The sequence below is a fragment of the Ceratotherium simum genome, chromosome 6 (assembly GCF_057802395.1).
Source record: "Ceratotherium simum simum isolate JZ-2026a chromosome 6, ASM5780239v1, whole genome shotgun sequence".
NCBI classification, from domain to species: Eukaryota; Metazoa; Chordata; class Mammalia; order Perissodactyla; family Rhinocerotidae; genus Ceratotherium; species Ceratotherium simum.
Window position 1 is genome coordinate 17,489,776 of NC_141905.1, and position 24,906 is coordinate 17,514,681.

The following is a 24,906-nucleotide window of genomic DNA, read 5'->3' on the forward strand; positions in this document are numbered from 1 at the left end:
GCAGATGATTCCACTTCCTACTTACAAAGAAGTTCCAAGTCACCAGCTCAGGTCCTGGGCTTCCCTCCCCCACACCTCCACATTTCTCCGTGTCTTTACCCATCATCTCTTCCCTGGCTCCTTTTCAAGGCTACTCGCCCCTTGGCTTGTCTATGCTTCCCTCCCATGCCCCTCTGCCTCCCCTAGGCCATTGCTGCATCAATCGCCTTTCTTTTGGGGCAACCTCAGACTTGTCCTGGAACCAGCCTCTTTTCTCTGGTTTATGGAAATGCCCAGCTGTGTCAAAATCTCTCCCCTTCCCCCTAAAGATAGTATAACTTTTCTCACTTCTCTCCCTGCCAAATACCTTAACCAAGTATCCTGTGATTGCTCTTCTCCCTCACCAAACACTCATCCCTCGCAATCTGGCTTGCAGATCAGCACCCACTTAAAACTGTTTCCATAAAACCATCCCCTTTGGCTGTATTTGATACCACGTCACACTCCTTCTTTCTTGGGTTTCTTCCTGTGGTTTCCATGATGCCATATGATCTGGGTCCTCTGGTTCACCCCTTCAGACTTCTCTTCTGCCTTGCCTGTCTCCCAAATGCACCTGGTGATTGGGTTTCCGGCCTGCCCATTCATTCCCATGGAGCCATCGCCCTCTCCCCTGGTTTGTCACTCAGCCTTCACCACCTCTTTCCCCACCTCCTTGCCTGCTGCACACCTGCACTTAAAGGCACTGCTGAGGCCTCAAACTCAGCCTGTCTAAATTTGACTTCCCCATCTCTCCCTCACAGATGTGTTTCCCCTCTGGCCATTGCTGTGACTACGAAGGACACAGCCATTCCCTGCGTTGTCCAGGCTTAATCTTCAGAGTCGTCTTTGATGGTTCCCTTTCCAGCCCTCCTACTTACACTCTGTCACCACGACCTGCCAATTCCTCCTCTGTCCTGTCCCTGTCCTTGCCGTGGGTGTTGTAGTGGTTAGGATATGGGCACCCCACGTGGCAACTGTCTCAGAATGAATTCCCTAATCGCCCTGTACTTGTTTCCTCATCTGTATGGTAGGAATAATGCTAGGACCCACTGCACAGATGTTCGAGGACAGAACCGGGCAACTCAGGTCAAGGGCTTGTGGCCAGACTAAAGCAAATGTTACTAGCACAACTATTACCATTAGCTCAGGCCTGGCCTGCCGCAATCACTTCCCAACGTGGCTCCCTGTCTCCACGGGATACTTTCCAGCAGTGTTTTTCAAACTTTTTTTCACTGTGCTTCAATGCACACACAAACACACACATACACACACACGCACTCACACTCCTGAAATAAAAGTGTCACAGATCAACCTTGATGCTTATTGCATGTATACAATTTGATATTTTTTGATTCTATCCTAATCTTTTATTAAAAAATATTTATTGTGATTGATGAAATAGATTTCATGACCCATTTTGAATACCACAGCTATAGAAGACTGGCTTATTTATTCAGACTTAGCTGGTGTCTTTCTCCTCTTCCACACTCCTCCTTCCTGCCTTGTTCAATCCACTCTCCTGAGCCCAGCATTCAGAAGGCCTCTACATTTGTCCATGGTCAGCCTTAATCTCTGCCCCTCCCCTCCCTTCTTTAGACAACCTAAACTCCGGCCCCAGTAGACCTCTCGCAAGTCTGCCCTTCCCTAACTCTGCACCTTTGTCCACGAGGCTGCCGCTGCCAGGAACGCCATGTTCTTACCTCCCACCTATGACAGCAGAGGGCAGAGGAACAGCCTCTACCATGGCGTCCTGTTCACGCTCCCAGGAAGACCATGGCCAGTGAATGTACAGTCATCACCTGGAGTTTGGTGACAAGACAGATTCTGAGGCCACACCCAGACTCAGCAGGAAAGAGTCTTCTGCTTGACTATGTCATTTTGGCAAAGCGGGAAGTAATGGTGGCAAGAGTGCTGCATAGCGGCCATCTGCGTCCCAGCCAGAAGTGAGCTTGCCTCTGCTGCGACACACCATTTATTTTATATTCCTTTCATGGAATTAAAAAAAAATTACATTTCAACATGGAATCATTGTGCGCATTTGTGACATTTCTCACTTGTTTGGAGGCTCTGTTGGGTCAAGGATTATAATTTACTCTTCCTAGGATCCTCGGTAACATGTGGTTCATTCTCTGACATATATTAGGTAATATCTGATCAATACATGAACGCCTTTTGTCACTGAGGTTTCAGGCCCAGGGCAATCCAGCCTGGGAACATTTTTGGGTATGGGAACCCTTTGGCAGTAGACTTCTCAAGACTCCTCTCAGTTTGGGCCAACAGGGCTGGATTGCCACATACACAACAATTAAGCATCCCAGGATGACAGTCTTATCCCATTAATGGAAACAAAGTAGCCAGGGCTACACTGGGGGCAGCTGGGACAGGCCGACTGCCCTGGAGCAGAGGGACTAAGAATGTCAACAGCAGTGGGCCCTGTGAGCCCCAGGAGGCATCCATACCTCCAAGTCATACTGTGGTGGGAGCTTTCGGGGAGCAGACACGTACTGAGCACTTACAAAGTGCCAGGAGCAGATGTAATTCTCATTACTACTCAAATGAAATGCAGGTTGAAATGTTGTGCAAAGGTTTTACAACACGTTGGGGCCAGGCAGATACAGGTGTGAAGCCTGGCACCCTTGCTTTCTAACTGCATGACCTTGTGTGAATGATTTCTCTGAGCCTGTTTCCCCATCTGTAAACTGGGGTAACAGTGCTCACTTTTCCTTTGGGAGAAACAGATAATGTAGCAGTGTCCCCACGCAAAGCGCCTGCAATGGTGGTAGGCTTATTAGCAAAAACTATTATTTTCATTATTAGGAGGGACATATTGTCACCCTCACGTCCACAGGAGAGAACTGATGCCCAGAGAGCTTTAATCATTAGCTAAAGTTACTTGGTTCAGCAAGAGAGGTGGGCACTAAACCCAGTCCATCTAACACTTTCCACGATACTACATGCTGCCGGCCTCTTGGCGGACTTGATTGTACTGTTCTCAACTACTAATTTCTACTGAAAGTAATTTTGTTGAACATGAATTAGCTGGTTGTGAATATAGATGATCCTAGTAAATACCACTCTACTAGAGACGTGTTACTGACCAATATTCAGGGTCTGAGTCTGATGGGAAATCCAGGAAAAGGATATGTAAACAAGATAAGCTGTCAGATAGGACAGACGCCATCAACCTGGCTGGAAACCATTTCCAAGCCTCAACCCCTATCTGAGGCCCAGCAGCACTCTCCTTCTCATGCTTCCTGGCTAAGCCTGTGCACACACCATTCTCTCTGCCTAAAACAGCCTCCCCTCCCCTCTGTACCTGACAAGTTTTCTCACTTCAGTTTCAATGCCTCTACCCCAGAAGGTCTCCTCCTCAGGAAGGCCTCCTCCTCAAGAATGGCTCCTCCTCCTCCTCCTCCTCCTCAGGAATGCCTCTTCCTCAAGAAGTCCTCCTCTGATTACTTAGTTATCAGTGTCCCTGCGACACTTTGTTCTTAGCTCTGCACCAGAGCTTACGACCTTTTTAGGTACTAGATAATTTATCTATTTCTATGTCTCTTTCCCACTAGACTGAAACTTCCTTAAGAGAAGGAAGCAGTGATGTTCATTTTTGCACTTTCAGGGCGTTGCTAAATAGACAAAGGACACAGAGTAGGGTCAAATGAGGTGTTTGTTGAGTAAATAAAGTCATCTTGTCCCTCTTCCTGTGTTTGAGTTCAACCAAGCACTGCATTTTCTATTTCGGTTTTATAGGTACCACATGCTGGTGCCTTCTCGCCTCCTTTTAGAAGACACACTCCACAAGCTAATAAATATTCCTTGCTGGCTGTGTTCTGTCACGGTAGCCTGTCTCCATCCACGCAGAAACAGCCACAGTATGGGGACCACCTTGCCCTGTGCATCCAAGGCAAACGAAATGATTCAACACTTCCAAAACAAGCACACATGATGCAAATGATTTCAAAAAACAGACCAAAAGCCAAATTGAAGAAAAACAGCCAGGAAAAAAAAACAGGCAGGAAGAAAGAGCTAGATCTAAGCCCAGACATACCAAGGGCAGGTTCTATTCGGCCCTGACCAGCAGACTTCTGCTGACACACACCTAGGTATTCTATACTAAAAGGAAACTGGAGGCTTTCCGGTATCACTGGAACTCTGCAGAAGCTTCTAGATGCTGTCCTCACACATGTACTCCTTCAGAGCAGCAGGAAGGTTTGCTGAAGGTGAGAGACAGTCTGTGACTAGAAGACTGCCAGACATTTATTAAGCATCTACTGTGTGCCAGATATGTGCTAGGTATGGTCACCTACCCAACCTCACTGCATTCTCAAAAGTCTGCTGAGGTAGGTTGTTACTTCTGTTTCACAGTTGAGGCTCAGTGTCTAAGATTTATACAAGTCAAACTGTATAAGAGGAAAAGTACAGTCTTGATCCCAGATCTGTCCAATTCTCAGTTTAACACACTTCCCATTAACCACAGACATTTATGTGCAAATGTTGGTTAAAAAACCAAGCCCGTGATTTGCTAAGGTTGCCAGTATGAACAGGAGGCTCAAAGCTCACGTGGCCATAGCCCTAAGGGAATGGGGGAGGGTATCCCTGTTTTCATTCCCTGAAGGCAAACTCCAGGCCTGGCTGGAGGGGAGTCCCTGGGCCTGGATGTCACTTACCGCCTCCTGCAGCACATCTGAGGTCAGAGCGCCAGCCTGGGAGGCCTTGCCATCCATGTCCAGCCTGACTCCGAGGGCAGCTCGGACCTGTCCTGCCCAAGGGGGCTGGGGGCTGCCCAACGGAGACCCCTGGATGCTGGACAGCACAGCCTACCTTCCTAACTTAAAAGGTGAGGGGCGGGCAATCTCCCACGAGGATCCCGTGAGTGAGCCGACACTTCCAGTCTCCTTAAAGGAAATAAATATCAACCCTTCCCCTCCCCAACTTGTACACACATCTGGGCAAAGTCCCTGAGAACGTGTGGAAATGCAAACACCCTTGGAGAGGTAGCCCACGCACTAAATTCAGATATAGATGTCTGATACCAAGTCTTTCCCAAGATTGAGCTCCCAAGTCAACCTCCTAAAGATAGAAAACGATGAGAAATAAGTGAGTAGCTGCAGGTTACTGCAAAATGATATTCTGAAAAGCATGGGTTTGGGATCAGACAGACCAGGATTCCATTCCTGCTTCACCATCCACTAGCTGTAGGGCTTGGACAAGTCCAGCCCTTTCTGGGCCTCACAGTTCTCATCTGTAGGACGGGGGTAATGGTACCAGGATGGCTCCTGGCAGGCCTCTATGGATGGGCTGAGCGTGGAGCACACAACTGCCCTGCTGGCCTCCGTCTTGCTCTTACCGGTGCTCAGTCTCACTGTAACAAATGGGAACTCACGAGGGGATACAGGGTCCTCAGAAGCCATCATATAGAGGTCTCAGCTCCAGGCTGCAGTCCCAGGGGCATGGCAGGAGTGGGTTCTCTCTCTGAGCCCATGGCCCAGCCGCCCCCTACCCCTTGCAGTGGGCTCTGTTAGCTCAGGATCAGTGAGGGCCTGGAATTAAAAAATTGAGAGGGTCTGCCTTCCTCTCCCTGCTGGCTGGCTGTCCCTTCCCAGCCCTCACCTAGCCAACTTGGCCAGCTCTAGGGAGACTTCATCATTCCACCTCTGCCTCCTGGGAGGAAGAGTTAAGGACTAGACTGGTCTCTCTGCTCCCCTTTCCCCCACATAGGAAAGCAGGGTCCCGTTTACTTCAGCAGAATGACAGCTGTGTCTGAGCAAGGCTCAGCTCTCAAGGGACGCTGGTGAGCTCCTTCTCCTGGTCTCTGCCTCACATCCCCTGAGTATGGGAAGAACGTGTTTACAGGCTGCTGGTGGCTTTTTTCTCACCTGCCTGCCCCGCCTGTTCCCACAGAGCTGGGCAGTTACTTCACTGGTGGGCTGGGGAGGCTTCAGAGCCTCAGGGGAGATGTCTCAGCCTGCAGCAGCCCTCTCCTGCCTCCCCCAGCTGAGCAACACCTCTGGTCTGCCTGGGGGGAGAGCAATGCTCCAAACCCAGGGGACTCAAGTGTATGTATGTGTGTGTGTGTGGGGGGGGGGGACCCTGGTTAGTGTCTGGGCGACCCCCTCCTACCCAGCTGGCAAGTGTCTCAGAACAGGTGGGGAAGGAGCTGAGGCCGCTGCTGCTGCTGCCAGACGTGCTGGGGGCCTCCCAGAAAGGAGCCAGCCCTGTGCGCGCGGCAGCACCGTGGGCGCCTCGCAGCCCCGCCGCAGCTCAGGGCAGCCCCGGCGCAGCCGACTTGCCACCCACCTCAGGCAGCGCGGCGCAGCACTGCAGGCGACGCTTCCTGGGAGCGCGGCAGCACCCACGGCCGGGCAGCACCCACGGCCGGGCAGCCCGGGTAAGGGTGGCAGCCCCCGGCGGGGTGCAGGGCCCCCGCGTCAGGTCCCCGCCGCCCCCGTTACCTTCCACTTTGGTGAGGGTAAGGACCGGACTGTTGCAGGCGCTGAGCGGGGCCACCCGGGCTGAGTGCTTCTTCATGATGAGCCTTCCGCCTGCAGGAGCGCCGCCGCCGATCGCCTACATCCTGGGGCCGGCTGGAGCGCGCCTCTCGGTCCGGTGGCCTCCTCCGTGGAGGAGCGCGAGCGGCAGCCGCTCAGGCCCGGCCTCCCGGGGCTGGGGGCTGCCGGTGGGGCTCCTGTCGCCGCCCGGCTCACTGCGGCGGCCGCCCCTCGGAGCACATCTTCCCTGGCCGCGCAGCCACGCCACACACGCGCGCACAGCCGCCGGCTTGGAGGTTGCTGCAAACTCTAACGTCACGTACAAGTGCACTCCCCACTCCCACCCCACCGGCTCACCTGCTCCGCCCCCCGCCCGGGGACGCCCAACCCCGCAGCCCGGGTCCCTCCCTGAGAGCCCGGCCCTGGCTGCGGCCTCGGGGCAGGACAGCAGGGCCGGCCACCGGCTCCCCATCTGCCCTTTAACAAGACCAGTGCATGGGAGGGAGACCCTGAGAACTTAGCCTCAGTGTTTCCCAAGTTTAAAAAGGCAGGTGTTTGTGAGTTGACTCCTCCCTGTGCAAAGCCCTGAATCGTTGGATTACAGGATGAGTCAGAAAACAGCAAAGACTCCCACGGCTTGCATTAACTTCTTTGAAAGAGCCTAGGGGCACATTATCTTGTCTGGCCCCAGTGGACAGTTCTTTTTTGGGGAAGAAAATGCAAAGTTCACAGAAGCAAAGCAGCTGTAAGAAAACATAGGCTTGACGCGATTTCTGCTCCTGCCCCACCACCCCAGTCCAGAGAGGCCAAACTCCCCGAGAAGCACAGAAAAGCTTCAGTTCTGCCAAGTTTTCGAACCTCTCTGCTTCAGCAGCAGGTCTGGCATTTGCCTCTGCAGGCACTCGTCTCACGCTCCCACTCAGACCCGGCTGTAAGCTATTGGCCAATGATGCTTGTTAAAAAGCAATGACATACCTATTGCATCACTGGCCACGGCGATCCCTGAGTGAACACCGAGTCCCCAGGGGCGTTTATCCCATAACAGTACATCACCAAAGGTGCCCTGCCATTGTCTCTGCAGGAAGGATGCATAGGGCTTGTGTGGCCCCAGAAGTCGAAGGGCCTTGTGGGCATCTCATTCACACACGGCCGACCATCAGTTTTGGTCCCAGCCTCCACTGGGAATCTGAAGGTTCAGTGGTGATTCAAAGTGGGTTTTATTGTTATTGTTAAGTTCTTATCCAGAGTTTCAGAACCTCCCACTCTAACTGGTTTCCCATCTCAAAGTTGATATTCTACTGTACGATGTCATTCTCGTCCCCCATAAAGGTAACTCAGTGGAGGGGTAGAGGCAGAGAGTGACCGTAGAGCAATAGTGTTTCCCTAGCTTGGCACCTACCAGCTGTTTCTGGTGACATCCACCTGCATATCCCCAGGTCTCTGGCAGAAGAGGTTCCTAGAAGGTGCTCTTGTAGGGTTCTTGTTATTACTTGCCCTCTTGAACAGCCATGATGCATAAAATGACCCCTAGGTCTCCAAAAAGCTGGGGCTTTTCAGAGTCGCTTCCTCATTGCTATATCCAAGAAAAGGTTTTCAGGGTCTCTGCAGAGCCCTCTAGTGGTAGCCTCCATGCTATACGCCTCTCACAAGGAACTTGTCCCAAGACCCCTAGAAATGACACAAGTCACTAAGGTGACACCATTCCCTTCTTTGTAAAAATTAAGCACAAATAAGCTTAAAGCAAAAGAATCTCACATTATATATTAAAGATGATCTTTTTATCACAACATAATATGCCTATGTGTTGTTTCATCAAGTTTATCAATCAACATTTCTTGTATACACAACTAAAACAAATATCACATAATAACAGTACCCATTTTTTGAGCACTAACTATGTATCAAGTACTGTGGTAAGTGTTTTACATACATCATTTCATTTTCTACTCACAAAAGCTCTGTAAGATTTTTGTTACCTTGTCTTATAGATAGGGAAACAGGCTAAGAAAGCTTAAATAAAATGTCCCAGGTCATAGAGTGAGCAACTGGCTGAGCAGAGATTTAAATCTAAGTCTGAATGAATCAAAAGCCTACACTTACAACTGTTATGATAGTCTCTTCTCTTATAAATGTAAAACGTAAAAATTCCACATAACTATTCCAACTCAGGTGGGGCATACTAGTCAAGTAATCCATAATCCATTTCCTTTCATTTGGATGTGGCTTTGATAGATTTCATCACGCTCATGCACCCCCCTGGAGGACCTGAGCTGTGCTTGGCTGGGTCTTCCCCAGCACTTCAATTTTTAGTGTATGTGCTGCCAAAGGGAGCAATCTCTGCACTTCAAATGGGCCTTTCCACAGTCATTCTACTGGCCAGATCACAACGAAAGTACCCAATAAATATTTGTCTGTTTTTTAGATATCTACTTTCTATTTATTGCAATATTATATACAAGTCATATAGATAATTAAATATTGTTGAATACCCTTGTCATTAGCTTCACTCATTAAACGATTGTAACCTAAATGCTTTTTTCCCCTGCAGGATACCCCAGGACCTTTTGACACCGGAGAGGTCAGCACCTCCTCATGGCTGCCAACTTCTGCCTATCAAAGAGGAGGTGCCGATTGTCATCTCAACTTCCTCTCCTTAATTTTAAGTACTGAGTGCTGTTTCTTTTTTCTATACTCAACTCTCTCAGCCTTGTGTGCTCTCTCACATGGTGTTTCCACCAAAAAATCTTACCCCTCCCAAAAAACCCACGACTTCCTATACTCCTGTTTAAATCAAGAGTTCCTGCTGCTTGACCCCCCACGTACTGCTACTCCTCAGCGCACACCTGTTTTAGGAATGGGTGTGGTCGGGATGCATATTTACAAACTCACATAAGTAAAATTATTCCAGAAAGTTAACTGTGTACTGGTGTATGAGCACACACTAGTAATTTGAGAATTCCAATAACTGAAAACTCTATGCTGGAGTTAGGCTATAATGACCTAACTCGAGGACACCCAGAAAATCACACAAGTTCTCCTCTTAAAAATCCAAATCTTAAATTACACACACACACACACACACACAGGTGCTAATAATTCTTTCAATAAAGAGAGAGACACGATCCCTGAAGCATCAATGGAAACAACACCGTATGAGTAAGATCCAAGCAAGATGGTGGGTCATTTCACCTCTGACGCCTGTTCCTCTTTGGAGGGTATTAGTGTGAGCTAATAACTGAAGGATGTCATTGGGCATCGACTTGTCTTAAATTGAGCATTACAGGAATTTATCTGAAAGCGGACCTGGGGTGACTTTTTTTCAGGTCATATTCATTAACAGATCTTTCTTGTCATCTTCTAAAAATGTATGGTACAATGGTTTGCTCATCTAAGCCCAGTATTTCCTTAGCTCTACATGAGATGGCATCTGTTGTGATAGAAGCCTGTTCTTTGTCACTAACCCCACTCTCTCATTTGCTTTTCTCTTTTCATTGATGAGGTTGGGGAGGTGGGATATTTAATGGCAATTTGTGGCCAATCTGGTATGGTAGGCTCATAAAGAATAGGTGGGTTTTGTGTTCTTAACGTTACAGTCCAAACATTGAAGAAAGTTCCCTGAATACAGAGAGTAACAAGCCTTTGATGCAGAACTTACATACTACGAGCATGAGTGCTACACACCCTGGCCTGCTCCCAGCAGCCTCCCTGCTTACTCCCCACTTCCCACTCGCAAACCAAACAGAAAAGAAGTGAAAGAGGAGTCCCAGATAAGACAGGAGATGAAACAACCAGTTTCTCCTACCACCAAGTGCCTATATTTAAATTGCAACCCACAGGTGGGGGCCCAGCCATGGCCCTTTAGGAAGAGAAAGGCAGATAAGCCTGGGGTGAATCATCAGGAAGCGGGTAGCTATATAGGACCTGGCTAATTCCGCAAATTCTGGAGGCTTACCACTTTTCTTTCTGGTACTAGACTCCCAGCACTGGGCCTATATTCAGGCTGCAGTCTCTCTGAATAACTTGTGTTGCCTAAACAACCTGTTCTGGCCTTCTTGGACTGACTCATACTTGCGCCACGGTGGTCACTGGCGTCTTCTTTCCCTTCTGCTAGCAGGTGAATAGCCACAGCCCCACTGCACTATTCCAAGAAGGCATCGAATCCTAATGGTGAGGTCTGGGGGTACTCATGATTCTCTTGAGGCCAAGACAGCATGGGAAATGCCTTGAACCACAGCCATCAGCTTGAATTTGAGCTCCAGCCCTGTCAATAAGAGTGGTCAACCTCAAGCGGTCACTCAGCCTACTCTGGCCTCGGTTTCCTAATTTGGGCACCAGAGAGTTGGATCCCACTGGCAGTTTTCAAACTGTGTTTCCTAGTCTCTGTGCAAAGCAACTCTACTTTTACCTGTTGGGGTACTATGTTAGATTTGGTTTACAAAAAAGTTGTCACTGTGAAAAGAAAATTTTGAAAACCATTGATTGGATAATCTCCAAGGTCCCATTTGGTTTTAAAATTGGGGGTGTATGAAATTATCTTCCTAGATAAGACAACTGTCACTCCCTCCAAGGATCTTAAAAGAATCTTATCCTCCATGAATATCTCCAGTTAGTTAAGGAGATTCTTGCTTTAAGTGGTTTTCTCACGCTTTTGACACAGAAATACATTTACATTTGTCAAAATATGTAGAGTTGTATACTAAAAAGGATGAATTTTACTGTTTATAAATTATGTATCAATTTAAAAATTGGGAAAAATATACAAACATATATGTAACTGATTTGAATATTTAATAACATACTGTCCTTACCATGTGTGAGCACTGCTATTCTATTTTATTCATTTTGTTCTGTTCTTTCATTGCAAAAAAAAAATATGCTAATTGTGATCAACTAAGTTGGTTTTATTATGATCCACTTATAGGTCATATTTCATGTGGTTTGAAAAATACTGTTAAAAATTATATTCTTTTAAATTATGTGAAGACCTTTACTTTATCTGTTAAAAATAAATAATAAAAATTTTAAAATCCAGCTAAGATTTTCAATAGTCAGAAAATAGACCACTTCAATTAATTCACTCTGAAATATCAACACGGTTTCATAGTTCTCCACAGTATTAAATAGTGAGAATAACAAATTATTTTTGTGGTTACCAGTGTTTAAAAATAATCACTTAAAGTAGTTCCAGGAACCAGAAATGGAATTTTACCCAAATAAATCAGTCTGCAGCATTCAGAAGCTTTCAAAGTAGAGCAAGCATTGGTATTTCCAACAGGAGAGAAAGTCTAATGATCGAAAGAAATTAACTCCCATGCACTGGGCAGCTCATTCCTCACACCTGGCAGGAATAATCGATAATCTTTTCAATAACTCCAAGTGCAAGTTCAGGGAAACAAGAACCACTAGACAGAGTACTTGGTGGCCTTCCTCATCTACACATGTCCCTTCTCTTCCTCAGTGATGCGCATCACCAGGACAAACTCAGACTCGTGAGGTCTCACTAGGATTTCTCCTCTTTCCCTGGGGAGGAATGTTGAGGTTGGATAACTGCAGGCAGGACATCAAGAGGCGAGATCACCGATGTCACGATTGGGCTTCCAGACACATCCCCTCCAGCTACCTCTCTGACTGGTCCATGATGACTAGACAACAGCGGGACCTGTGGTTATGCTAAGCCCAGAGCCGGGATCATGATGAACAAAAGAAGAGACACAGAGATAGGAACAGGATGTCTGGTTGCTTCCTTTGTGGATCCTAGTCACAGGCCTGTCCTATGCTAGGTGTCAGACACCAGGGGATGGCCCTCTGCAAGACCAGGCCATAGTGTGATGGGAGCTGAGCAGGGGCAGCTGCCCTGGGAGAGCAGCATGACCAGGAGGGAGCTCCTGGATGGACATCTGTGTTAGGCTGGGGCTCCCTTTGCCGGGACCTTCAGAGTCCTAGTGAGGTGCCAACACAGATAATGGGTATAGAGGGACTACACAGTGCCTAGTCCCCAGCAGGTACTCAAGAAATGATCATTCTCTTCCATCTTGGGAAATGGACATGCCAGGTTTCACACATGCCTTCCAACACTGTGAATCAGTATGGAAAGGGGGCACTGCTTATAAATGGTTTCATTTGGGCAAATTATTTAATCTCTTCATGCTCAGTCATTGCATCTTTAAAATGGAGATAATAAGAGCAGATACCTTATAGCATTGTTGCAAATATTAAAGAAATTAATACACGTAAAGTGTTTATAATAGTAGCTGGCGAATAGTAAGCACTCAGAACACATCAGTCATTATTTTCAGTCTCTCCCACTAGGTTCCTTAATGAGGAGGGGCCATCTCTGGTTTGCTTTTATCTCCGGTGCCTAAGATAGTATATGGCCTATGTGCTCAAAGTAGGAGCTCAAAGCAGGAAGGAAGGAAGGAGAAAAGAGGGAGGGAGGAAGGGAAGAAGGGAGGAAGGAAAGAAGAAAGGAAGGAAGGCAAGGCACAGAATTCTAGAGTTTTCTAGAATTGTCTGCTTCACCCTCCTCCCAGACTATCCCTTTCTGCCTGCATAGTAACAGGAATGACAAAGCCATGCTGGCTAACTCCTTTCTGCTCAGGGCTCTGTGCCTCTCACTGGCTTCATCTCAGGGCAAGTGTTTTGGAGACCAGGACACTGGACTCAAGGTGAGGAGAGAGATCCGATACCATTTAGTTCAGAAATAGCTGCTTGCTTGTGTTCCGGATGATTCATCGACCACAGCTGGACTCCTGTCTGATTCCTCTGCTCTTCCTTCTCTGTGCAGTGGGAACCAGAAGACTGACCTGTATCAGATCCTCATCAATGCCAGGGGCAGACTCCCTTGGCTGGTGTTTGTTTCCAAGGGTGAATCAAGGGGACTGGCCATCAGACTCGGCTTGAAAAGAAGAAAGATGTGTGGGTTTGGGAAGGAGCCTGCCCTACTCTTTAGTTCCTGGGGACAGGGTGGCCCAGGACCCACAGCCAAGGCTCACATTCAGTGAGGACAGAGGAGGCTTGAAGGTGGGCAGATAGATCCAGAAGTCCTGCTCTCCGAGACTAAGACAGCCCTCTGCACTTCTCAGAGGCAGTGACTGCCTCTGCCTTGCCCTGGAGTTACCTGTATACTCGCTTCAGCTTCCTGCTGGGCTGCAGACGCTGTGAGGCAGGGACCCTGCCCACGAACAGGGCCCCAACAAGCATTGTTGGATGAATGAAAAATCACTAGTGCAGAAAGAAGTGGGAACTTACCAGTGGTCTAGGTGGACAAGAAGCTGAATCTGGAGAAGCGGATTCGGCAGGTCTGCGGGGGCAGGTACTTCCTGAACTAGCCCCAATCTCGCCCCTTCAGGAAACAGAAGGGTCCTGCCTACTTGTCAAGGGAGCTCCAGGCAGCACAAACCCCCTCTGTGCAGGTGACCTCTGGGCACCCTGCTCTTCACAGCGTCCATGACCCCCGCTGGCTTCTTTCCTCTCCTGAGAACCTGGCTCTCCTGCTTGATTCCCCCCTTATGTTGATGGATCTAGGAAATAGCTGGGCCCTCCTGATGCCTGGCCCAGCTCTGCCCCTCCATAAAAACAAGCCTGGAAGGATCATGGAGACTGTGTAATGCGTTTCCTTGTGGGGGTGGCGCAGGGGGTTTACAGAGTGTCGCACAGAGGTGCCTGAAAACTAACACACCTCCTACCTCCCCACATGTTCCCAGTCCCAGCAGCTGCTACACGCCCCCTCACCCACATGGCGCCCTCACGGCACGACCCCCTCCCCATCCACACGGCCCTCACTCTCTCCTTCCTCTACCAGCACTGCTCACACACCCCCACTCCAGGCCCGCCGTCCCCCTCGCCAAGGAGACCCTCCTGGGAACGGTCTGGTGCTGACCTGCCCAGAAAGGGGGAGCCCCCTGGAATTCCAGTGACTAAGATCCTCCTCCTTGCTAGACTTCTCTCCAGGTTTGTTTTGCCCCTCGGGGGAACCTTCCTCTGGATATTGGTGCTCTCTGCTCCCCACCCAGAGAACAGACCAACTCGCCCTCAGCCATGGGTTTGACTCTTGGACAAGCTGCTCTCATTAGAAGCCCTCAGGCCCTGCCCCAGGCTTCTGGCTGTTTTTGCCACTCAGGCTGGCTTCAGAGAAAGGTGGGGCCCTGGTGGAGGCCAGCAAGACCAGGTTCTCAGAGTGGGAGGGGTCAGAGTGTGACTAGCATTCCTGGTGCCAGCAGCTCTGCAGCCTTCTCTCTCAGCCATCACTTCACTGAAAGCCTTCGATTAAGTGGTTATTCTGTTCCCAGGGCTGTGCTTCCTGCTCAGTGACAGTGAAGGTGAGTTCTGACCAGTGACACTCCATGCATGACATGCTAAGACCTCATGAGCACAACTGACCAAGTCCACTGTAACTCTCTGTGAACTCAGTGGGTGAGAGTAAAAATTTGCATGTCAGAGATTGCCAAATGACCCCACTGGCCAAAAAATATAAAGTGCTCCAAAGAAATTACTGTGTCTTCCCAAAAATAAGAATTGAGAATTGCCATTTTTCTCTGCTGTATTTTACAACATATCTGTTGACCTACGCTGGGCATTGGAGGTGTGGATATTCACAAGAAGTTGCAGGAGTCACCAGAGGAGTGGGTGCAGATCAAAGGGAGAGAGATGTTCCATAATTTTATCAGCTATGAGGAACACACCTCATTTTTTTGCAAAGCAAACAAACCAAAATCCTGCTTAAGGCAAAGGCTGTTCTTTGCTTTGGGGCTGAAAGAGAAGGTCCCAAAGATACTGGACAGAGCAAGAAGAGGCCTGAGGTCTGGGGGTACATCCTGCTCCTGACTGCAGCAGTTAGTCATGCCTTTCCCAAAAATGAATGGCTAGTATAGGGAAAGGGGACAAGCCCCAAGAATTCCCTAAAGCTCCAGATGGGGATGAGAGGTTAAATGCATGCACGGTTTGTTACTAACACCATCTCGCTGGTGTCAGAGTATTTCTGCCTTGTGGATTCCAAAACTACCTTCCAACAGATAACTCCTTGTCACTTGGACAAAGCTGGGCTTGTCAATGCTCCAGGGGTGCATCTGAGACGATGAGTTAGGGCTCTGATGACGAGTGACCAGCCTGGAGCACTCATTAGGGAGACAACCAGGCATGGTTTGGGTTTCCATAGCACATCAACATGGTAATAATTCTCTAGCTCCACGGGAACCTTTTGAAAGTATCTAGTCAAAATTTGTTCTTGGATTTTTGTCAATCTCCATTTTGATTTTAAGATGATTATCCTTGGAAATTTCATGTACTGTTGATGGGAGTAAAAATTGATATACCCTCTCTGAAAGTTGGCAATATGTATCGAAATTGCAAAAAAACAATGTTTGTGGCCTATTACCTACTATTTTCATTTTTAGGAATTTTTCTCAAGAAATAATCTTTTGTGAACACAGATATATTACAAAGACATTCACACAAGTTTTATTACTACTAAGTAAAAAACTGGAAACAACCTAAACGTTCAACAACAGGGAAATGGGAAATAAAGCATGGTGTATTTACACAAAAGAGTATAATAGAGTGTACATTGCTTAAATGTAGTTTTAGACTTTGCCCTTGAGTGTTTATGAGTGTGAAGTCTATTGTGTCAGTATCTGTTTTAAAACAAGAGGACTGCTGTCTCTTTGCATCCTGGCTGGGCTCTGTGGTGCTCCCAGGACCTTGCAACGCAGGTGTCTGAAATACAGAGGGCTCTAGCCCACAAGGGAGGCCTGCGCTCCGGTGTGATGGTAGGAAAACAGCAGAACAGCCCCACAATGCATCACTTTCATCCTTTTAGCACATCAACCACAGTTATCAGCTGTAGGGCAACAGGTTAGAAATTATTATTAGACATCGTTTTTATTAATGGATTGGTGTACACCCATTGTATATTGTTTACTAATATAAATACTTCTCAGCATGGATTTATTTGGTCTGACGTGTTCTCTCTACTTCCTGAAAGCTCAGATGAACAAACCATGACACATCAATCTTACCCCTCTTCTCTCAGGCTTGCTTTCTTTCCTTGCTACTGTCTAAAACATGCCCCACTCCATCTACTCCTTACCCACTCCTTTGAGCCCACTTTTTTGGTAAAACTTACAAAAATAAAAACAAAAAAACACACCATCAAAAGAAAACAGTCACACACATACACATTCAAGATTCGAATGTCCTGCTCACTGTGGTGAGGACCAAACCTGATGGCAGCTCTGCGTGGAGCCCAGCTTATGGGAAATACTCACAAGAGAAGCTCATTGATTTTTGTTTTAACCTTGACTGTTCATTTAAAGTGAGCTGGTATCAAATGCTCTATGGATAGCAGAATTCTAATTTGGAATTAGTAGCAACCTAAAACATCTAAGACATGAAGGATAACTGTGGCTTGAAAACCTGTCTCCAGCATTCTCAGAATTTAAGGCACACTTCACCCATGGCTCTTGAAGCATTATTTGATTCATTAATGAGATGGGAGAAATATACCTCAAAGGGTTCAATTCAACAGTCCTTGGAGCTAATTGAAGATAACAAACATGTAGATGTAAGGTGTTAGCATAAACTGGAATACAAAATCACTTTCATTGCAAAATGTTTATCTGCAACCCTGCCCAGAAATGACATAGGTAAACATAAGTTTGTCTTCACCCAGACATATTAATTCATAGAAAACTTCTCTATGAATTTGAAGAGTAGTGATGGAATCACACTGGGATCTGGAGTGCATGGCTTCTTCTGCATTTTGGTGACAGTTCACTCCTGCTTGCTAATGGACTTTGGGTATGGCTTACAGATGACACCCTGTGCCCATGCAAGGGGGGCCTGGACATTGTTTAAGAGCATAGACTCTCCCAGGTAGAAAGGTTTTGGAAGTCACCTAGTACATCACCTTTAGTTTGGGCCAGGAAGAAATAAAACTAAGAGGACAACAGAGAAACAAAAAATAGAATAGAAGCAACCTAAATACACCTCCAGAAGTGCACACAGTCGAAATGCCGAGGTCTGTCTCACAGCTGCAGCTGCTAAGAAGCTGAGAGTCTTTAGATGGATGGGACCTATCTGCACTTCAGAGACTCTTCTGCAGGTAAAATAAAGAGGCCACTCTTTCTTGGACTCCGGTTTTAAACTTTAGACAAGAGTCAGGAAACTTACAATGCTTTTAAAATGACTCTTTGTTTTTAGGAAAGGAAGTGGTGCCTCTAGGGAAAAGAAAAAACAAAAACCCTCAATCTTAAGAAAAGAAAGACAATGTGAGTGCTTCCAGCTCCAAGTGGAAGTTTTCTGGGAGATGGTGGATTCATGTGGGGAGAAGGAGGTGAATTGGGGCATCTAGTAAGGCTCTCAGGCAGTTTTGTCAAAAAGGTGGGCATAGGCAAAATAGCAAATTCATATGTTTCTCACCATCTAGAAAGTGAAGAGACAACAAACAGAAGGGAAGAAAATATTTGCAGATCATATATCTGATTATAGACTTGTACCTAAAATATATAAAGAACTCTGACAACTCAATAATAAAAAAACAAATAACCCAATAAAAATAATAGGCAAAGGTGATTAAAAAATGGGCCAAGGACCTTATGGATACCTCACCAAAGATATACAGATGGCAAATAAACATATGAGAAGATGTTCCACATCACATGTCATCAGGGAAATGCAAATTAAAACAACGAGATACCACTGCACACCTATTAGAATGGCCACAATCTGAAACACTGACAACACCAAATGCTGATAAGGACGTACAGCAACAGGACTCTCATATATTGCTGTGGGAATGCAAAATGGTACGGACACTTTGGAAGACAGTTTTGCGGTTTCTTACAAAACTAAACATACTCTTACCATATGATCCAGCAATCACACTCTTTGGTTTTTACCCAAGGGAGCTAAAAACTTATGTCCACACAAAACCTGTACACGAATGACTATAGCAGCTCTATTCATAATTGCCAAAATTTGGAACCAACCAAGACGTCCTTCAGTAGGTGAAAGGATAAATAAACTGTGATACATCCAGACAATGGCATATTATTTAGTGCTAAAAAGAAATGAGCTACTAAGCCATGACAAGACTTTGAGGAACCTTAAATGCATGTACTAAGTGAAAGAAGCTGATCTGAAAAGGCTACATACTGTATGATTCCAACTACATGACATTCCGGAAAAGGCAAAACTATGGAGATAGTAAAAAGATCAGTGGTTGCCAGAGGTGGGGGGGGGGTGGCAGCATAGACAGAGATGAATAGGCAGAGCACAGAGGATTTTTAGGGCAGCGAAAATACTCTGTATGATATTATGATGATGGATATATGTCATTATACATTTGTCCAAACCCATAGAATGTACAACACCAAGAGTGAACCCTAAGGTAAACTGTGGACTTTGGGTGATTATGATGTATCAATGTAGGTTCATCCTTGGTAAAAAATGTACCATTCTGGTACGCAATATTGATAATGGTGGAGGCTATGCATATGTGGGGGCAGAGGGTATATGAGAAATCTCTGTACCTTCCTCTCAATTTTGTTGTAAACCTAAAACTGCTCTAAAACAATAGTCTTTAAAACAATTTTTTTTTAAATGGGCAAAGGATCTGAATAGACATTTCTCCAAAGAAGACATACAAATGGCCAATAAGCACATAAAAAGATGCACAAAATCAACAGACATCAGGGAAATGCAAATCAAAACCACAATGAGATACCACTTCACACCCACCAGGATGGCTAGAACCAAAAAGTCTGACAATAACAAGTGTTGATGAAGATGTGGAGAAATTGAGAAGAAAACCTCATATACTGCTGGTGGAATTGTAAAATATGCAGCCACTTTGGAAAACAGGTTGGTAGTTCCTCAAAAGGTTAAACATAGAGTTCTTATATGACCCAGCAATTCCACCTCTAGGTATATACCCAGGAGAAATAAAAACATATGTCCACATAAAAACTTTTACACAAATGTTTATAGCAGCATTATTCATAATAGCCCAAAATGGAAACACTGCAATTGTCCATCAACTATTGAATAAATACAGAAAACATGGTATATCTGCAGAATGGAATATTATGCAGCAATAAAAAGTAATGAAGTACTGATACATGTGATAACATTGATGAGCCTTGAAAAAATGTGAAGTAAAAGAAGCTAGACATAAAAGATGACATCTTATATGAACTCACATATATGAAATGTCCAGAATAGGCAAATTTATAGGGACAGAACATCGATTAGTGCTTGCTAGAGGAGGAAGGAAAGGGAGAATTGGGGGGTGACTGCTAATGGGTATGAGGTTTCCTTTGGGGTGATAAAAATGTTCTAAAAATAACTGTGATGGTTGCATAATTCTGTGAATACACTAAGAAGACTGAATTATACATTTTAAGTAGATGAATTGTATGGTTTGTGAATTATATCTCAATAAAGCTGTTATTAAAAAACACTCATATGCTTCTTAAAACCTAAGATAAAAGTTTATTCTGAACTATGGTCACACATATCTATTGATATCTATTATTAAATAGTGAGTTTTTTCAAAAAAATATTAATAGTAGTTTACTGTGTTTGGTGGCATTGCAAGGTGACTTTTAAAATTATTCTTTTGTTCCTTTTTTTTTGACTGATTCTTATTAAGCAAATATGTACTAAAAATGTTCTTATAAAGACAAATAAAAAGAAATTGGACAGGTTTTAAAAATGACTAAATACATTCTTGTAGATCAAATGTTCAATACATCTACTTATTACCGTGTATGCCTCAGGCCTTTGACACTCTTACAGTATTTGTCCTCAGAGCCCATTAAATTACTACAGATGATTATAATCTATATCTAAGTATTTCAGCTCCTGCCTCTGTGAAATGGGCATGGCCCTATCTTCCTTGCGTGGCGGTGGGGAGGACTGAGTGGGACCCTGTATTAATCAGAACTCCAGGCAGTGCTGCAGTGTGGCCCCGGGCCCAGCTGCTCCCCTCACTCGTGCGCTGGGCAAGGCTGCCAGGGGCAGGCCTGGCTGCCCGCGTGATTCTTTCAGCTCTGCCCCTCAGCAAAGTACAAGCCGCCCACATCATGGGGTGTCATGGGTGCTTTACAAGCAGCCCAAATGCAAGAGTTAAGTCCAGGAATGTCAAGGGCTGCTGTAGATTTCCAACAAAAGCTCCCTTGTCAGCTCATATCCAAGACTTTATTTTTCCCTTTCACTGTGTATATTTTCCCTAAATCCAAAAATAGGGAAAATAACGCAAAAATAGGGACCCATTCTCCCTTTTCCTACAGTGCATGACCACAGCATAATTACTTCTTTTTCTTTCTAGGAAGTTAGAATGTCCACCACTTTACAAAGATACCTAGAACTGGCAATCAACCTCAGCAGGACTCGCGCCTTCTACCAACTTCTCCTTTGTCACTAAGCAGGAGGCTTCCCAAGGGAACTGTCTATCAAGGCCACTTAGGACAAGGTTATAATGACCAAGCATACAAGAAACTTCTTAAAGGGAGTCTTGCATGTATCTCTTTTTCAAAATCCTTGAAGGCCACACATAGTACAATCCAGATGATTTACTACATATCCCCGGATGTGGCAAACCAGCTCTCTGAAAATAAGAGCCCTGATTTGCAGCATTTCCCAACTGCCGTAGTGTAAATATTGATGATATAGTCCATTTCAAGTTTTCAACATGATGTCACTGAAGTCGAAATTGGGAGGAGATGTGTACAATCGCCTCTTGCGAGCTGGTATGAGTCAGCTTCAGCACACCGCTAGGTGTGTTTAATGACAAATTAATGATAAAATTTTAGACCACTCAGTTCAGCTATTGCAGCACCACAGTCCAAGTACACATCAGTAAGGGGGTTGGTGAATCAACTGAAATACACTTCTTTAATCTTAACTGCCTATCGTGGTGCTCAGACCTGGATGCCCAAACGATCTCAGTTATCCATCAGGAATTAACCACCCTGGGCAGAGCAGATTGGAGCAGACTCGTGAAGCCCCGTTCTTTGACACCTGTATGGAAATACAGTCTAGTGTAGCTTAAACGTTCTTCCTTTCCAAAGCGACTTTTTGTTAAATTCTGGTGATTCTCTTTCATAAATTTGTTTTAAACTGTCTTGCCTCTCCTCTGTCTCCACTCTAACTCATTCTCCAATGACCCCTGGCCTGCACCATCTGGAATCTCTTAACTGGTCACTTGGCATCAAGTCCTAGCCTCTCTTCCCTACTCACTGCCACCAGAGGGGTCTTTCTGAAATGTAAGCCCTCCATGCCCAGGTGGTCCAGTCCCTGCCCCATCACCCACCTGCCTCCTCCCTGCTGACATGCTTATCTTCCTTTAGCACCTCTGCCTGGAACATACTTTCCTTCCTATCTGTCTGGTGCTTTCTACTTCTTCTTTGAATCTCAGCTGAAGTGTCACTTTTTCTAGGATGCCTCCTCTGGCGCTCCGCCCCGGTCAGGTTGGTGTCTCACACACACTCATGGTGGTCAGCCTCGGCCCCTTTCTGTAGCATCTGTCACCTTTCCCTAGATTGGCAGCTACGCACGTATTCATTTAGTCTTGGGTTTTCCTGTTCTGAGTAAGCCCCAGGAGGACAGGAGTCTGGTTTACAGTCTGATCTTTAGTGCTTGCATGATGCAGGCACACAGGGGGCTGCTCAAATGTTGGTGTGAAGACTAATGGGGGACATTAAGAAAGGAGGGAGGAATGACTCTGTAACTTGTTCACTCAAACCCCCAGATTGCTCCCCACCATCTACAGAAGGCATTTTCAACTCTGGCTGCTCATTGGATCAATTGAAAATACAGATGCTGAGGCCCCATCTCAGACCAACTAAACAGTCTCAGGGGGATAAGGTGTACCTGGGCATCTGTAGTCCTAAAGAGCATCCCAGGTGTTTTGTTGCAGAGTGAGGACTGAGAATCACTAACCTAGAGGATAAACCTACACGCCTTAGCAAGGCATATTGGCTTTCCCCAACACGTCCCCAAGCTCTCTCTTCCACGCCCACCTCCTGCGTCCCTGTCTTCTAGAACCAGCAGTATAACGTTGTAGATGCTCTTCCTCCACCTCTACCTCCCTTTGCATGGAAAACTCCTCCTCCTCACTCTTGAAGACCCAGACCAGATGGATCCGCCTCTGAGAAGACTTTCCTGATTCTCCAAGGCAGAGCTGCTCTCTTTGATGCTTCCATCAACACTGTGTTCACGCAGAACTTAGGATGGCATGTGCGGTTCCCAAAATATGTTCCTTGGAACACTAGCTACTGGGAGTGGGGGCTATGGGAAATGCGAAATGCTGCACAATACATACCCCCTTTGAAGATGTACATTAGCTTATTAAAGGCGCTGAGAAGACCTGCAATAAAAACAAAACACACAAAACAAAAACCTGCTGAAATTGATTTAACCTATTGTCTCATACACTTATTTGATCACAGACCCATTTCCCCCAGCCCAACACTTACGAATATCCCCCAGGAGTTGCTGTAATTATTTGCTTAAATATATTTCTCTCTGGACTAGTCTCTGAGCTCCTGGAAGACAGTGATCATGACTAGTGAGCTTTCCATCTTTGCTACTTGGCAAAATTTTAACATTAGCATGCATTTTGAACAAATTGCTGAATACTTACTTTGCTCCCTCTTGTGACTTTTTTCCAAAAAGCTAAACTATCGGGATTTCTGGCACTTTCTTTTTCAAAATATTCGCTCAAAAGGGGGATGCTGAGTTTCTGGTCCGTTGCTACAGAGACCAACTCCACAGCAATTTAGATACTGGAGCATAATTCTCACCTGTCCCATGCAACTATCATTAATGTTTTATTCTCCCATCTATCACTGCTTCTTCAACAGTTTTATCTTTTTTTTTCTTTTTTGGTGAGGAAGATTGGCCCTGAGCTAACATCTGTGCCCATCTTCCTCTATTTTGTATGCAGGACACCACCACAGCATGGCTTGATGAGTGGTGTGTCGGTCTGCCCCTGGGATCTGAACCTGTGAACCCTGGGCCGCTGAAGCAGAGTGCGTGAACTTAACCACTACACCACTGAGCCAGCCCACGAACAGTTTCATATTTTAAAAGAAATACATAATCCAGGTAATCGACAGGAAAATGAGTAAAGTGCCTTCACAGGGACTAATTTCTTACTTGAACAAAAAGTGCTAGTCAACGTATCAACACCTATGGATGGCTGTTCTAGACATCTCCCTTCTTTTTCCTCTGAAATCACTTAGCTGCCAAGTTAATATTCACCGGGTTAACCACCTACTAAAAATCTCTCCAATGCCCCTGGCATGCAAGTTGGTTTCCATATGCTGACACATCTTCCTGTGTTTATATTTATAGCATATCACAGGTGAAGGGAAGACCTGGCAGAGATTTCTAACAGCTAAATGTTAATTATGACCACAGTTTATGTAGCTTATCAGAGGAGTAAATCTATTTGATCTTGTTAAGAATAAAAAATGTGGGTGTCGTTCAGCTGCCTCTGTTTTTCTGGTTGGTCTTTCAACACAACAGATGTGTTATTGCTGCAAACATGCTCACATTACAACCTGATGCTGGTTCTTTTGAAATTTCTTTTCCCTCAAATCAATGATATTGAGTCAAGGTCAACAAAGATTCTGAAGCATCTCTGCAAATGCTCATTGTACAGGACTGCAGCCCTCTATGGGGGAGCGACAGCAGGCGCATGGCCAGATTACACAGTCCCAAGGTCTGTGGAGCTGTCACCCTCCATCCTGGGGTCCTCCATGGGTGAGAGAACTCCCTCCATAACTCCCTGCACCCACCCCCTTACCCACAGCAGGGTGTGGGAATGGAGGGGTTCCCATCGATTTGTTTGTTCGTTGATTCAATCAATGCTTATTGAGCACATACTACATACCAGGCACTGTGCTGGTGGCTGGGGATTGACAGAGATTCCCTCCTTGACCAAACTCCAGCCAGGTTCCTCCAAGCCCTCTTCTCAATTAGGCCTCAACCTTGGCCTACAAAGACTTGAACGAAACACTAACAAGTTTCTAATATCTCAAGGCTACATACCTGGGATGACCCTACGCTCCTCTTAAAGTGCCTGTCTGAGAAAGCTCAAGGCTGCCGAAAGAACGGACTGTTTGTTTTAGCCAACACCTGGTGACAGGCCCCTGCCTCCCAGTCTCTACAGGAGGGTAGGAGCCAAACTTCCATAAGTGCCAGCTAACAAACCCAGATGGGTTTCTTATGGACCAACCCCTCCTCCTGCTTTTTGTAATGTTTCACTTCCCCGACTCTACTGGTCCCCTGCCGTTCCCCCTCCCTACTCCCTGGTTCTCATTTTAAAATGCCCAGTTGCCTTTGCAGACGTCGGAATGGAGCTCAGCGCTTTCCCCTACTGTCAGTAGTCACTGAA

The 24,906-nt window shown here is 46.1% G+C and overlaps 1 protein-coding gene across 2 annotated transcripts in view; it reads right to left on the minus strand.

Annotated features, from left to right (window-relative positions):
• Positions 1-24,906, minus strand: part of SLC35F3 (solute carrier family 35 member F3) — a 414,606-nt gene that overhangs the window by 119,490 nt on the left and 270,210 nt on the right. Inside the window, exon 1 of one of the 2 annotated variants that reach the window (XM_014788935.2) lies at positions 6,471-6,801. The exons of the other annotated variant lie outside the window; for it this stretch is intronic. Within the exon in view, the coding sequence (XP_014644421.1) occupies positions 6,471-6,546 (76 nt within the window). The 5' untranslated portion in view covers positions 6,547-6,801. Of the gene's footprint in view, positions 1-6,470; positions 6,802-24,906 lie in introns of those variants that run through there. 2 annotated transcript variants of the gene reach the window in all.